This window comes from Sorghum bicolor, chromosome 8 (assembly GCF_000003195.3).
Source record: "Sorghum bicolor cultivar BTx623 chromosome 8, Sorghum_bicolor_NCBIv3, whole genome shotgun sequence".
Lineage (NCBI taxonomy): Eukaryota > Viridiplantae > Streptophyta > Magnoliopsida > Poales > Poaceae > Sorghum > Sorghum bicolor.
This window is the reverse complement of record NC_012877.2, coordinates 619,429-635,651: the sequence shown is the minus strand read 5'-3', so window position 1 is coordinate 635,651 and position 16,223 is coordinate 619,429. Positions and strand designations below refer to the sequence as shown.

General features: G+C 41.8%; 1 protein-coding gene across 2 annotated transcripts; it reads right to left on the bottom strand.

The window, feature by feature from the left end:
• Positions 9,091-15,331, bottom strand: LOC8070333. Of its 2 annotated transcripts, none has more exons than XM_002441643.2 (11): positions 14,764-15,331; positions 13,551-13,720; positions 13,189-13,370; positions 12,321-13,097; positions 12,127-12,183; positions 11,179-11,536; positions 10,891-11,090; positions 10,584-10,660; positions 10,214-10,315; positions 9,836-10,031; positions 9,091-9,503 (listed from the first exon to the last, which is right to left on the bottom strand). In XM_002441643.2, the coding sequence occupies exons 2-11, from the start codon at positions 13,708-13,710 to the stop codon at positions 9,414-9,416; spliced, it is 2,199 nt and encodes a 732-aa protein (XP_002441688.1). In that variant the 5' UTR covers positions 13,711-13,720; positions 14,764-15,331; the 3' UTR covers positions 9,091-9,413. The 2 variants fall into 2 exon arrangements, with proteins under 2 accessions (XP_002441688.1, XP_021301550.1); XM_021445875.1 differs by having other exon boundaries at positions 13,551-13,714.

Genomic DNA, 16,223 nt, shown 5'->3' with positions numbered 1-16,223 from the left:
ACTGGAGGCAGCAACAGCACAACATGTGTCTGAAAGTCATGGTCATCGATGGGCGAAGCCACTGGCTGGTTGGATGAGGTGCAATGTGGATGGGGCATTCTATGAACGACAATGACAGGGAGCTTCAGGCTGGGCGCTGCGCGATGATACTGGGGCCTTCCTGCGTGGAGGAGCCAAGTGGTATACCCACTGCCTTGACGCCCTGAGCATGGAAGCCATGGCCTGCAGAGATGGTTTGGTGGTGGCAAGGCAGCTGGGCCTACGGAAAGTATGGTTGGAGTCAGACTGTCAGGAATTGATCAAACTTTGGCATGAAGGAGATAAACAACATTCAAACATCTTGCCTATCCTGAAAGATATTCGGGAGTTAAGCTCACTTTTTGAGGACTTCAAATTTTCCTTCATCAATCGAAATTGTAATAGGGTAGCTCATACTCTTGCTAAGCAGGTTACGAGTGAAATACAAGCTGGGTGGTGGCAGCAGATACCCACTTGTAGAGATAGATGAAAATAAGAATTGTCCCTACAAATCTATTTTTGTAGACAGCTAAAAACTACATCTTTAAATCATTGATTTGTAGAGATAGACAAGTAGAGATAAATATATTTTATGTAGCAGTGGAAGAGTGTTCAGAATGGGAGACAAAAATGATGAAATTTAAGCAAACACATATCTAATTCAACCTCTATACGTAAAAACTATATATATATATATATATATATATATATATATATATATATATATATATATATATATATAATTAAGATATGAGTGCATGATTAATTGATTACCATGGATGATTGAAGTAGCTAGCTAGGAGAGGCATGCAGGATGCTGACGCATCATTGATCTGGTGGCTTTAGTTTGGTTATCACTTTTTGTCAATGCAACGCAAACGGCTCTTCGATATATCCGCAACGCAACACACACACACAACAAGACGTGCTCGATCGATCACGTAAGTTGTAACTGCCACGGGCGTACGTTACGATCGATCGGCTGACGTAGATGAGATTGAGACACGTCGTCTGCATGGTGCATGCAGTGCCAGTAGCTGCTGCACACTAGCTAGCTAGTTGATTGGCTGACATCAACTAGGCCTTGTTTATACTTGTAAAATATTTTGCAAAATATAAAGAGTAAAATTTCGTTTGTATTTGACAAATATTATCTAATCATGGACTAACTAAGCTCAAAAGATTCCTCTCGTCAATTCCGACCAAACTGTGTAATTAGTTTTTATTTTCGTCTATATTTGATACTTTATACATACGTCTAAAGATTCGATGTGACGGAGAATCTGAAAAGAAATTTTTTTAACTAAACAAGGCCCTAGTGCAGTGCTATGTACTACTATATATATATGTACACTCGTGCGCGGCTATAGCATATTACTTTTAATCAATTATAAACAAAACCATTTTGTTATTCATCCTCCTGACGTGTACTTTGGTGTTGCTGAAAATAGCTCCCGCTAATTCGTTCATTGTACGTTGATAAACAGTAGTTAATTTCAGCTGATATATTGGTCATCTGTCAGGTGTTATATTTTAGTATAAAATAATCTAAACTATTTGAACTTAGTCGTGCATCTAGGCCTTGTTTAGTTCCAAAATTTTTTGGAAAATTGACACTGTAGCACTTTCGTTTGTATTTGATAAATATTGTCCAATCAGGGACTAACTAGGCTCAAAAGATTCGTCTCGTCAATTTCGATCGAACTGTGCAATTGATTTTTATTTTCATCTATATTTAATACTCCATGCATGTGTCTAAAGATTTGATGTGACTGAGAATCTAAAAAAAACTTTGCAAAATTTTTTGAACTAAACAAGGCCCTAGCATATAAAGAGATGAGAGAGCTAGCGGCTACTTCGGATGAATATGTAGCTAACGCGTGCATGGCTCAATTATGAACAAAAGCAGGCGCAGGATTGCGTACGTATGCGTATCACATGCATAGCCTTGGACAATGGCAACTTCGGCGTGTGGACCTTTCAGTTAGGGGGTATAGTAGGGGCACACGTGTAGTGCGTGTGTAGACTGTAGACCGGCCGGCCGGCCGGCCATGTGATGCTGTTGCATTGGTGCCAAATATTTGTGGCACCAAATATACACATTATGAAAATATAGCTAGTTATGATGTACTCCATCCATATAGAATTTAAAAGTCGTTTAGAACAGTGACACGGCCTCCAAAACACAACTTTAACCTCTTATTTTTGTAAAAACATTTAGAAAAAAATGATATATATATATATGTAATACTTTTGTGAAAGTATTTTTTAAAACAAATTCACATTTGCAAACTCAAGAATTTAAAAGTTATTCATGATTTATATTTCCCGATGTTTAACTTGAACGTTGTCCAAAACGATTTCTAAATCCTATACGGAGATAGTATTTAATAATACTAATTTGGTGTCATAAATTTTGACATTCTTTTCTCCAAAGTCACCTCTAAAATAAAGAAGATCTGTTTGTTTGAGGTTTTTGCTTTTGCATGGAAGCCGAAAGTATAGATGGCCAAACGGACCGATTTAAACGGGCCGGCACGAGCACGGTACGAGAAAGCACGGTCCGAAAATGGCCCGGCCCGGCCTGCCTCGTGCCCGTGCCCGTGCTGGAAGCCGCACACGACAGCACGGCACGGGCACGGCCCGCTCCAGCGGCCGGCACGGCCTCGGCCCGCTCCATCAGCCCGCTCCAGGCACGGAAGCTGTTGGATCCCTTCTCCAAGCGATCTCCTCCGTCCATTTCTTCCTGTTACGCGGCCGTGTCGTTCTCGTGCTCGTGCCGGGGTGCTCGTGCTCGTGCTCGTGCTGGCGTGCTGCCGTGCCTAGCGGCACGGCACGACACGCTCTAGATCTAGCCGTGTCATGCTCGTACTGGGAGGCTGGCACGGTAGCACGTGGCACGGCAGGCACGCGTGCCAAATCGTGTCCGTGCCGAACTGTGCCCGTGCCGTGGCGTGCCGTTCCGTGCTCGTGCCGTGTGGCCCGTTTGGCCATCTATAGCCGAAAGCAAAGGCTAGAACACAAACATGGCCTATAAGCTGCTTGGCTGGCTGCAAACATCAGCTACGTAATATATGGGTCGTCCTCATCAGCACACTCCGCATAGCTAGCATGCACCATGGTCGTCTCTCTATATATACCTACCAGATCCTCAGCACTCAGCATAAGCTAGCTACCACTCATACTCTCAGCGCCTCTGCACACCACTGCACCTTCTCTTTTTTTTTCCTCGACGTCCGTGCACCACTGCACGACGGTAGCTCCTGGCTCCTTCCTTCCACCGACGTGGCAAGCAAGGCAAATAACTCCACTAGTGCAGTGGTACGTATGTACACTGGTGCGGTTATAGCATACACTTTATTCTAGCGTTACTAACCATATGCATGCATGTCAAATCAAAAAAAAAGTTATAAACAAAAATATTTTGTTATTTTTAGGAAAAGTTGCACCTTTTGGAGCAGGGTACCTCACATAATAAGTTATTGAATAATTTTTTCTTCTTAATTTTTTAGTCACTAACATGTGGTGGTTATTTTATATCTTGTTTTTTGAATTGAGCAGGCTATTTCTTATTATTCAGCTCATAAGTGTACATCACACGGTTGAACTCCAGATGATGTAGCCAAGCAAACTTTGACACTCAGTAAGTTTTCTTTATATATCTTGCTCAACATGTATACATGTTTTATAACCTTTGTTTGACCGTTTCTCTCTGACCACCTTTGAATTATTAATTTACTTGCAGTTGCAGCCGCCATAAAGTGAACACGATTACGATTCCTCTATGGTGGGGATCATACTTATGGTCTTATGGTACGTGAGCTCTTATTTGAACACCGTGTTGATTTTCTACGCTGGTGTGTTGGTGTACATCATGCTTCTAATCTCATCACTGTCCAAGGTAATTAAGTAAACACTTGCTTATTAGATCATGAAACATTAAGAACGACTAGAGTTAGAGCGAGCTAGTCACATATACTGAATATTCATGGTGAATTTGTAACCCATTGTGCGCCTAAATTAGGCCAAGGGATTTTACATGGAGCCAACACACTAATGAGGGTATACGTTGTATTCCTATGTTGGTCAGCAATTAAAAGGTAAAATATTCATTCTTAGTTATGCATGATTGAAGTGGCTGCGTATTAGATTGCATCAGTTTTAATTTTATATGTCACAACTCTCATTATTTTCTTTGGATATATGAAATTTGGCCTCAAAAGCGAGCCAGAGACAAGCAGCTACAAGAAAGAAAAAACTAGTTCAGGTGTAAATTGGATAACGATAATTGTAAGTACAGACTCATAATCGTATCAAAGTTCTTATCTTATCTAGGGTGCTAATTCACTAATATTCCAATGTCAGCAGAGTTTTATTGTTGAACTGGCTAGCGTAAGTGTAGCTGCTTTTTGGACAGGCACTGACTACAAATGTATACAGGTATATATATGTTATTCCCTCGAACTAAAGAAATCATCAAATCAATAGAAATGTGAAATGCTTTTGCACCACTTAAACTAAATATGGCTTGAACGCTTGCAGTTCACGAACCTACTAGAGTCGGAAAATGACATACCATATATGGGTATGGTTTTTTCCATTTTGTCTTTGCTACGGGCTCCATGTACTTTGGCATGTTGTTTCTCAGCTGGGAGACACATCATGCTGCATTTGGAAAGTAAGTTAAGCCATAAACCTGATACCATCGATTAAATTGAAGTAGCATGTTGTTTTTGTTCTTGGCTGCAAGTTTGATATTTTGTATTTCACATTAGGTGGAGCATGGATGTCGGTTGGACCAGTGCTATTGTCCACCTAGCTAATTAACAAGGGCCTAGCAGTAATATTCTTTGGTATGTGAGATATGACTAAAACCATCATCTTTTCTGAGCTTATCGCCAGTGTGTCACCCATACATCATGCATGCAGTTTTGTTTCAACATTTTTTACTTTATCTTTGCTACAATGGAAAATTTTATCATAGTACACTTATTGATCGACAGATGAATGTTTGTGCATGCAGTGGTGGTAGTCCTTGCTAGGTTTTATGGAATTGGTTGGCTCCAGCAGCTGCTTGGAAAGATCATTGGAACAGGTGGCCAACAGCTCGATGATGAATCTCATGCCACAGCACCCGCGAGCTCTAGGACGGACAACAATGGACTACCACAAGAATCCCATGCCCCAGAGCATGAGGGAATTGAAATGGGCAATATTGAGCCATCACAAAAATTCCCTACCACGGAGCACGAGGGAACTGAGACGAACAAATAATGGGCTAGCACAAGGACCAGTGCCACAAAGCTCGTGGAAACTAAGAGGGATAATGCGCAACTACCTCCACCTCGACGACAGGACCCCTCCGTACATCAGAGCCCCAAGAGCCTCTATTGAGAAGGCAATTCGGGGAAATAGAAGAAGAGTGGTGATTGTAATTAATGATAAATCCGACAATCGAGGATACACATCTATCATATAGTGATAGTCTGTTTGCTTGTCTGAAAAGTTATGGCTGAAAGTACTGTTCACTGATTTATTGTAAGAGAAAAATATTGCTGACTAGCAGAAAACATACGGCATGTAGCATCATATCCTCTTGATCGATGTTCCAAAACTAATTTATTAGAATTAGAATAATAATCGCATTTTCGAAGATAATAGAATCTAACTAAATTTCATATATAAATTCATAATAGGTACTTCATTATTTTAAATCTAGAAGTACGAAACTAACACCAAATTTTCTTAAACATTAGATCATCTACGGTTTAAAATTATGACGCTTGGTGAAGGCGTGAAGCGCCTCTGCCCTAGCAAGAACACGTACGATACGTCGTACCATTACTGCAAATGCAAAGTGCATGCATGCAACTCCATCTCTCTGAGTGCGTTGGTGTGGTGCGTTGTGCTATAGCTCTAGCTGTACCTGTACTTGGTGAACAATCTCATGCATCATGTACATCCACACACCATATCACCAGAGACCCGCCTGCAATAGTGTCCACTAACATGCATGCACGCGTGAAGGATTTCATTCAGACGTTGTCATTCTTTTGGAACAGTACACTGTGACGTACAATATATTGTGCCTCAACAAATTAAAGAGCCTTACCGCATATACAGTTGATAAGATGCAATAATGGTCCGAATGGGCGCCGTGAGCTCAAGCGCTTTTCGGAGGACGAAAAAAATGGCTTGGCACATACCATTTCTCCTAAGCGGACAATATGTATAAAGAGATTAGCTATTCTTCATTCAAGCGCCTGGGTTTTCTTTTCTTTTCATGAACCATTGGATAATGATCTAAGGGCTAAAGATCATCTTCCCCATCTCACCACTTCATAGCCCGACCTGCCACCAGCCTCCCCTACCGCCTAGGCTAGCGGCTACCACGCCACCCCACCAACCACCGCCGCTGCGTCGACCCCGCTCTCCCCTAATCCCAATCCCACAAACTCGCTTTCCTTGCGACTTCACGTCCGCACTAGCCTAACCTGCCACCGATCTCCTTTGCCGCCCTGGCTAGTGGCTCCCACGCCACCTGCCGCACTACCCACCAACACGGCCGCCACGCTGGCAATGTTGTCCCCTAATCCCAATCTCGTGACCACACCATCAAGCCCTCACCCCCGTCACCTGCACTTGCAATTCGGATCCCTGCCGTCTCATCGCTACTAGCTAAACGCCACTGGCGCCTGTGCGGCCAGACACCCCTAGGCCCCTCTCTTTCTAAGGTTGCCGGAGATCCTAGAAAATGCCACCTCGGCCATCCACTGCCGCACCGGAGAGGACCATGATGTCCGGAGCAAGAGGAGGGTTGGAGTCGCCTAAAATTGTCCACAATTTCAGACGACTAAAATGTAGGACGTGTGTAATATAAAACATATGCTGATGCTGTTAAAGGCCCTCCTCGGTCACAAGCTAATATGGAACCTTTGGGTAAAATCGATTCCCGTCCAAATAAATGTGTTTGATCCTTTGGTATTTTCTCAGGTTTGGTCTTTGATCATCTAGAGCCTCACCTCCAAGCTCCTATAGTGAATCTAAGAAGGCTCTCGATCAGAATTCAAATTCAAATCTCAGTGTTTACTTATGTGCCCACTGCCTTTCCATGAGTCATCCAAGAAAAGACTGCAAGAGTCTTGATAGGTAGCAAGGTATATATGTCTCTCTGATAAGCTATTTAATATTGTCTGTTTCACTATCCGTAAGCTATTTCGTATATAATTTGCATGAGCCAAGATCAATCATGAATATCATTTTGAGATGACTACATTGGCGATATTGATTGGCTTTAGGAAAACAGGTACAAAGCCTCCTCTAATGATTCAAAACTAGCAATGTCTCTCTGATAATCAAACAAAGTGAAGGAGCATCCGCCTGTGGCATAGGACGATGAGTCTGCATGGACTTGGAGCTTCATGTTGCATTTGAGTATAGGAAAATATAATGCCAAACTATAAAGAGGGATTCAAAGTCATTATCTTGCAGGTGTCTCTATGCTCAAAGAGTGGCTAACTAACCGTTTATAAAGATGCTCAAACATCCATGAAAGTTAGTGTAGACCAAAACTATTTTTGATTTTTGACGGCCACCCTAGATGTCCGGTCCTCACCGGATGTCTAGAAAATATTCAGATTTTTTTAAAAAGCCTGAGCGCTTTTTCTAGATGTGTATGTAATTCCAGATGTCTGATAAAATATCTAAAAATTGATTTTCTCAAAGCTCGGCACTTTTCAGATGTCCAGTGTTGATACTGGATGTCCAGAAGATATTCAAAAAAAGTCTTTTCTAAACGTTAATGACTTTTTCGGATGTCTGATATGAAACTCTGGATGTGCGGAAAATAATCAAAAAATTGTTTTTAAGAAACATGTTGATTCCAGATGTTAATTTGGTATCTTCGCAGTCTGCTTTGCTCTAGCCTTGGTTTTCTAGGTGTCCAGCGCTGACCGAATCACTACCATATTGGTGGAGTTCTTCTAGTGTTTGTAATTAGTAACAAAACACTAACACTAGTCATAGCACTAGGGAATCCTCACTAGGAGATATTTATTAGGGAAAGTTTATACTAAATTTTGAATGCTAAAACACTAGGAGAAGCCCACATTACTAGGAGAAGTTGAAAATTTTGGTTGTGAATGTCCGGAAATGAACGTTTTAGCATTAGTGATATTAGAAGAATGAGGTATCAGCACTCTAGCAGCAGTGTGGTGCCAATGAACATGATTCCCCCCCCCCCCCCCCCCCCCCAGCAGCACAACTCATAAATATGGTCGCTACAATAGAACCATGGTACATTAAGTAAGATGCAGACTATGATCACCTGAAGGTAACTTCATATCAACCAAGCTTTTGTCAGATGGAAACACCACTATTGTTATTGGGCAGGATAAAGTAAATATAATGTTCAATACTTGTCAAGCATCATCTATCTTTAGTTTAACTGGGTGATGTATCTGATTACACTTATCAGCAGAACAAAAAATAAATACCCTGTTCAATTCGAAATTCAAGGAAACCATGTATTAGTGATTTGTTTTTCTAATTGAACAGGGTACTTATTTGATTATTCAGCTCATAAGTGTAATCCAATACATTACCCAGCAAAACTAGTAAAGATGATGGTGCGTGACAAATATAAAGAAGAACAGTATATTTGCTTTATATCCTGCCCAATGCAAACCTGTTGCCTCAGGTGATTGCAGTCTCCATCTTGCATATCGATCTGCTGGTGGCTACGACTTACCAATGCAATGTGTGTACATGGAATTGCTGCCTGCAGGTTGCCGACTGCACTGCAGATATATACACACATACATGCCTGCGGCAGGTGAGATTGTGATGGGGACTGCATCCACAATGCAAGCAGCAGATGCACACGCATAGGACGTGTTCTTGTATTATTGTAACTGCCGGGCGCCGTATGTGCAGTGCAGTGCTCTGGGCCCCAACACAATTATGCAGTAGATTGTATGTAGGAGTAGGTTATTAGTTCTAGTAGGAATCATGACAAGCTGCTTTAGTAAATAGCTGGAAGCCTGGAGCCAAAAGAGCAAAACACAACTTGCCAGAGTCAAATAACCATCACAGTGCTACTGGATATTCATCAATCGAGTGTCGTTCTACAGAAGTTCAGTACCAACTCTGTCACATCCGGTGTTGCTGCATCATCGACCCAGTCAACACAAACAGCTCAATGTTTTACAGTTCTCCGAGATTCAGAAACAAACAGGAGGAAGACCTCCATCATGTCTACTGCTGTCAGTTCAGGCTAAGCAAGAGCCTTCTAAGTACTAATTAATTAAGTTTTTGCCTAATATCAATTTCCTGCTCACTTGGTTGTCAGAAGTTACAATATCTCGCCATGTCAATACTGTTGTAGGCAGTTACAGTCAGAGAACAATCGCTGAGCAGTAGCATCTCTTGCCAATCGACTTCAACCCCGTAGTCACCCAACCACACCCTTCCTTGTAGCGTTCCACCTGACAAATCACCATCACAACAATGCTTAACTGTTAGCCACGACGCGTAATATGCACTAGCCACTGACATGACAACAAAATGGTATATGTAGTAGGAACAGAAAAGCAAAATAATAAAAATAAGTGCTCAAGGACCCAAGAATATGTACTCATCTCAAATGCAGTACACTTTCATGCGGAGACTGGTATGATAACAAACAATATATGCAGTTGATGTAGCCTGGCAGCTAAATGCAAGATTGTGGATGTATGATTTTTGGTTCCAGCTCGATTGAATTATTAATAGCCAAATGGACACAATAAGAAATTTTTCATTTGGCGTTGCTACTTACCACATCCAAGATTGTATCTGCTTCACCTTTGACCCCACCAAAGGTGAATATTGAGCCACCGAGCACAGCCGAAGAATGGTATCCTCTGGTGTAGTTCATGGGTTCCACCATCATCCATGACGGCATCCTTGGCTCATACACCTCAACAGTAGCCACCATTGCTTTAGCCCCAGTGTCGTATCCACCAATTGAGAATCTGGAAGAAAATACAAAGGTAAATTACATCAACAAAGGATAGCATACACCTGATGCCCCCCCTCCCCCTCCCATTTGTTGGGCACGCGTTATGTATAGCATATTTTTCAGAACTCAGAAGGAACATCCTACATATGTTCAGTTCATTGTTTCAACATAAAAAGAAAGAGTTACATGACTTACATCTTCTCATCAAGCACTGTAAGCGTATGACAGCCCCTTCCTGCACTCATCTTTGGCAGCATTTTCCAGTTAGGCTCCCGAGGATCAAGTCTTTCAGCAGAGCTGCCAATACACATCAGAAAGTTAGCAGAATAGTTTTCTTGTTGTTCCTCTCACTTCAAATACCACTGCCATTATAGTAATAGAGAATAGGCTAATGAACATTATGAAATAATTCACTTTATTTAGATTTGCACTAAACCATAGGCCACCGCACGAGGTTTAACTAACTGTTTTGAGATGTTTGGAGGTTTTATGAGCTGTTGTATTTCCACCAGATCAAAACTAAACCATTATCAAGTACTAAGTACAGGCAGGAAAAGTGTAGCACCTCAGATATTCAACACCATTGAAGCCACCAACAGCATAAATCACACCATTTAGTGCTACACCAGCTAGAGCAAAGCGCTGAAGAACAGTGTGACAAAGTCAGTCAAGCTAAAGAGTTTATCATATTATGTGGAGATTTGTGTCAGAAGCAAATATTTTCCCAAAAAGGACAGTAAATGGTTATTATTCCCCAAGTTGTTTCTGTCTTAGGCAAATTTATGCATGTACTACTAAGTCTAAGTGCTTCAGTAATGTATGAGAAGAAAAGCTTTCACATTCTAGAACAAATGAATGGTAGAAACTGATACCTTTTCCAGCATAGGTTGATTTTTTATCCACTTTCCATGAGTAGGATCAAACATCTCAACATCAGAGAAACACTCAGTTCCATCTCCACCACCAAATGCATAGATTCTCCCATTGACACTAACCCCAGCAAGGCTCCCCTTGTCACGAGTCAACGATGGGCATGTGGACCAATCATCACGGCTTCGGTCATAACATTCAACTATATCCAAAAGAAAAATGCAGAATCAGGACAGAGATTGAAATACGAGAGCTCGAGAGGAAACTAAACTTAGAAGCCAAGCAGTAACCTGTATCAAACCAGCAAGCACCATCACCACCACCAAGAACAAATATCTTGCCCTCTAGTGCAACAGTTGAGGTATATGACTTGCCAACAGCCATTGGTTTGAGGGGTGTTACTACGTCCAATGAAGGGGAAAAGGAGTCTAGTGATGGCACAAATGAGAAGCCATCAAAACCACCAACTAGATAAATGACATCTTCTGAACCCAAACATTGTTCTACAAACTGGTTAAGCGAATCGTCTAGGGTCAAAGGATCTATTTTAGAATTCAATGTCTTAACTGTTCCCTTTAGTTCAACAATTCTTTTCAGTAACCTCTCATTCACCCCCTGTAAATGTTTGACTTCTTTGTTGGACCAAGCCTGCATTTTGAACATAAATTAGATTTAACCACCAAAACTTTTTTGCCAGAAAATGAGATGTTTTTCCTATACTTTGGGCTTGCATCCTTTTTCTCTACTTCCATAGTGAAAGAGTGAGGTTGAATAATCGATCATAGAGGATCCTAGTTGAAAGATTGATTAGAAACTAAGCAGATGCGAGACTGAATTTAGAAGCATAATGGAAAAAATCTTTTCATTTCATCCTGCCTTGCTTCTTCCATTTCTTTAGGTAGCCGTGAACCAAAAACACTACAAGCATCTTATGGATTCTCCCTGTTAGTGCCACATAACAAATTTAGCCATTCTAGAGTGCAAAATTTAGCTATTCTAATCCTACACACATGCAGTCTAGTATCAGTATAATAATATACAAAAAAAAATACTCAACATAATGTCGCTTGCTTTATTCTCTTGGTTCCTACATTGTCATGCTAAGTTATCAACACATCTATTCAAAGTGCAATTTCTGGTTTATTTTTTTGCATATAACATTTCCATAAATTTAAGATTGAATGATACAGTATAACAGATGCAAGGCTTCTCATGAGGTTATAGCATAAAGAAGAGACCTGCTTCTTCTCCATCACCTCTATTCGTCCAGATAACTCTTTAACTACATCAATCATCTGCAAACAAAATTAGTGTGAGAAATTTTGCAATAGATAGACAAGAACTAAGCATGTTAGCTAGACTGAATGAACTGAAGCATGAAACAAGGATGATAAGATGGAATGCAGATATCAGTTGAGTTCAAAGTTACAACCTTGGCTTCTGTGCATGATTCAGAGTCCAATAACTGCACCAGCAAATTCGAATGCCCCAAGGACAGCTTATCAACTTCAGAATCTAAGGTTTCTGGCAAATTAGAGCTCCCATCCAGAATTGCAAATTTGACCTCTTGGGCATACTTGCAGCTATATGGATCATTATCTTCAGTTTCAGTAGTATTGGCATAAAGATCAGAGTGCCACTGCTGACCAGGAAAAGCCATGCGCCCTTGTAACACCTGATCAAAGCTCAGCATTTTCCCCTGCGTATCAGGGTACTGTTGTTGTTGCACTGGAACCACCCTATCTGATAGTGCATAGTCCTCCCTCTCTGGTGATGTGTATTGACAATCAAGTTCATCGAAACCACCAGAAGATTCATTACCTGAGCTTGCATGTTCCACATCCAAATCTCTTGTCCCAACTTCCTCAAATTTATTCTTCTTCACTATGTCAGCATATGACTTTACAACCTTTTCTGATTTGAGGTTATTGTTCCCCTCACGCTCTGTTGCCCATCCAGGTGACAGCACTAATTCTCTCCAATGATCATCAGCTGGTGCTGCGGCAGGGGGCATCCAGAAATTGTTGGGGGGAGAAGGAGTAAACATATCCATCAAAACACGTGTTTGAGCATGATCCAATTCAAACTTGAAAAAATGGAGCTTCTGGCCAGGGACACCGGGTGTGTTCTGATAGTAATTGGCTATAATAGCATTTCTGAACTGATCCTCTGCTAGCGGGAAACACCACAGCCTTACCCGCATTGCAACCTATAAACAAATAAAAGGGCATGAATATAGAAGCCATTTTACTGAGAGTGAAAAAGAAGATGACATTCAAAGTAAACACCAGGGATTGTACCTGGGCAGGATAGTTTGTTTTGCTCTTGCTATCATGTGACCATGCATTTGATTCAGGACAGAACTTGCCATTCCCTGCAGCTTCGTAAATACCATACAATCTGCGATCATCATAGTTGAAGAGGAAGAGAGATAGTCCTTCCTTAATGTTTCGTACGTATGAAATATGTGATTTTGGCAAGCCTGAAACATGACAGAAATGGTAACTAAGTCAGTGGGTCACTCAACAAGTTGATATGCTTTGGGAGGCATGGAATGATATACCCCTCACAGGGAAATAAAACAAATGCATTAAAGGGGTAGTTCAGTTTTGAATACAAAGCTTAGAGAAGAGTTGTGATCAAGAGAAAAAAAAAAGCATACCAAAAAGTTGCCGTGAGTGACACTCTTGAATGGTATTGTTTGTGCAACCAAATATCACAGCTCCAAGGTCTTGTGGTTGGAGGTTTCTTGTGGGAATGGACAGGTTTGTCGGCCTGGTATTTTTTACAACCTGGCTCCACGAGGATTTGCTCGTCACCATTGTACTGATACTAGCAAGAGGAGAAACAAAAGGAAAGGAATAAATATACTGCACTGTCCAGTTGTTGATGCATGGGGCAAGAAAAGGTAATGTTCTTTAGGAATCACAGGTACTTATTTTCTAAGCATGAAAGCAAAGATCAAATGACTGATAGTAATGCCAATACTGAAATACACATAATACAATTTGGTATTATCATATCATTTGACTCAGCTTATTGTACAGTAAAGTTCAAGAAAACTCTCACTTGCAGCACAGTATATTTTCAGACTTGTTTTCTCTGATTCATCAGAACAGAAAAGAAGGCAACATAATTAGGTACATCTACATATCAAAGTGAACAGATAACCCTTACTGAGACTTTCCTTTTCATACATCATGGTGCACAAATGATTTGGGAGTGGCCCATTTTGCAATATTCTAATGATGGTAATAATGCAAACTGAATTTCAATGATGAGTACTGAGTAGTATGGAGCTACATTACAAGGTCAGAGTCTCAGTTAAGCTTGGTAACAAACTTCAACAGATGCGACTGCCCCTGGTGCCTGAGTGTTAATATGTACTAGCACATGGAGACGAAGCTCCAGTCACTGAACTCGTAGATGGAATGGAGTACCAAAATGATGTGCAGACATTTTTGATTCAATCAATAATGTCTCAGTACAATGCCCAGTCCTCCCACACAAAAGAAATTGTAGTGGGGCCACAGGGCAAAATTAATGAAGGAACTGAGCAAGTTGTACATGAAGGCACCAGTAATTGGGTAAAGGTGACACATGCGAAATCAATGAAGTGGTCACTTGATGTTCATTCTAGAAGCAACAACAGTTACTCACAGGTCAGGGGGTGAAAGGAAAATCCCCCTAGCCCACAAAACTCTGTTCTTTTGAGCAAAAACAAAACCCTGGCCTGTTCACGAAACTTTCAGAATCAATGTCCTTGCCCTGCATAGATGGATGAAGGCTACATTGCATTATCGGCTAGGAGCAGGAGCGAAGCGAAGGGAAAGGGAAGTTCCGCTTCGGTTGGGGTTTCGTGGTACGGTCCGTACCTTGGAATCGCTTTGCTTTGCTTGGAGTGGAGCCGTGGAGGAGTGCCAACTGCCAAGCCCCACTGCCGCACTGTTCCAAGAAGGAAGAGGACGGAAGGCGGCGATCGCTCTCCACTCTCGCTGCAGCGAAACCCTCGCCCACACCACACCGATCGAAGTGGTTCTTGCTCGCGCTCACACGCCGGCGACGGAGCGTGGATGGAGTGAACTGCTCTGCCTCTCTGGCCTGGCCTCTGATGAGAAGGGAAGGGAAGGGAGCAGTGATGGCTGATTGATGAGGAGGAAAGGTAAAAAGGCAGTGGTGGGTAGAAAAAGCAAATGCTGTTTTTACTGCTCCGACTCCTCCTCGCCGTGTTATGCGTGTGTCAGTGTCCTTTCTACACCATGTACGTACCTCCGTATGTGTACACGTACAGGAAAGCAACCGACCAGTAGAGGAGGAGGCCTGGCCCACTCGACAGAGGCACAGACACATTGTAGGTGTAGTTTCCTGATTGTTTTTTTTTTTTTGGCCAAAAAAAAGTAGAATGCCCAGTCCTCAAAAAAAGCAATGGTGATGGATGAGAATGAAATGAAGCAATGTGCGTGTGAGAAGGAACGATGGCCCACATGTCAGAGGCACGCATGCAATGTACTTTCCGTTAGAGGCACGATTAGGAGGGAAGGAAGCAGTTTCCCGTTACGGGAAACGGGGGCCGTTCTGCCATCCTTTCACGGGCCACTTCTGGCTAGTATTTGGGTATGGCCCGGCGTCGGCCCAACTAAGCCCATTCCCTCGGACCGTACACTTCAGTTCAGTAACGGCGTCTGGCTGTCTTTGCTTTGCGCTGGCCCAACTGAATTCTACCCGACCCCATGCTTCTCCGCACCCAAAAAAAAAAAACCCTCATGTCCACTCTGTACTCTCCATGAAGTTTCCCAAATCCATCTCAGAGTCCGTTTGCTTGTTAGAAAAGTCATGACTGAAAACACTATTCGTTAATTTGTTGTGAGACTAATTAGACTCTCAATTTTATAATTTCGAAAATATACAATGAACGTCTGTACCTAAAAAATCACAACCTCACCATCTACTTCTTCCATTCCCACTGACAGCACTGTAGTGCTGATTTGTTGTGAGACAGATTAGGCTCTCAATTTCATAATTTTGAAAATATACAATGTACATCTGTACCTAAAAAATCACAACCTCACCATCTACTCTTCCATTCCCACTTACAGCACTGTAGCACTACGCATTCTCGACGTTAAGCCGTTGTACAGTAATCTATCTAGTAGTTTCTTTTTCTGAACATTGATGTGATCGACCATTGTCTGTCGGTAAGCACGTGGTTTTCATCCTGCCTCACAACTTATCACCAGTACTCAATGTGCAACCTGAAAACAACTCAGTTTCTACAAAATTCAGTTCCAGATAGGATTGATCCAGGCAATGATCTGCACTGCGTGTACATAGGATT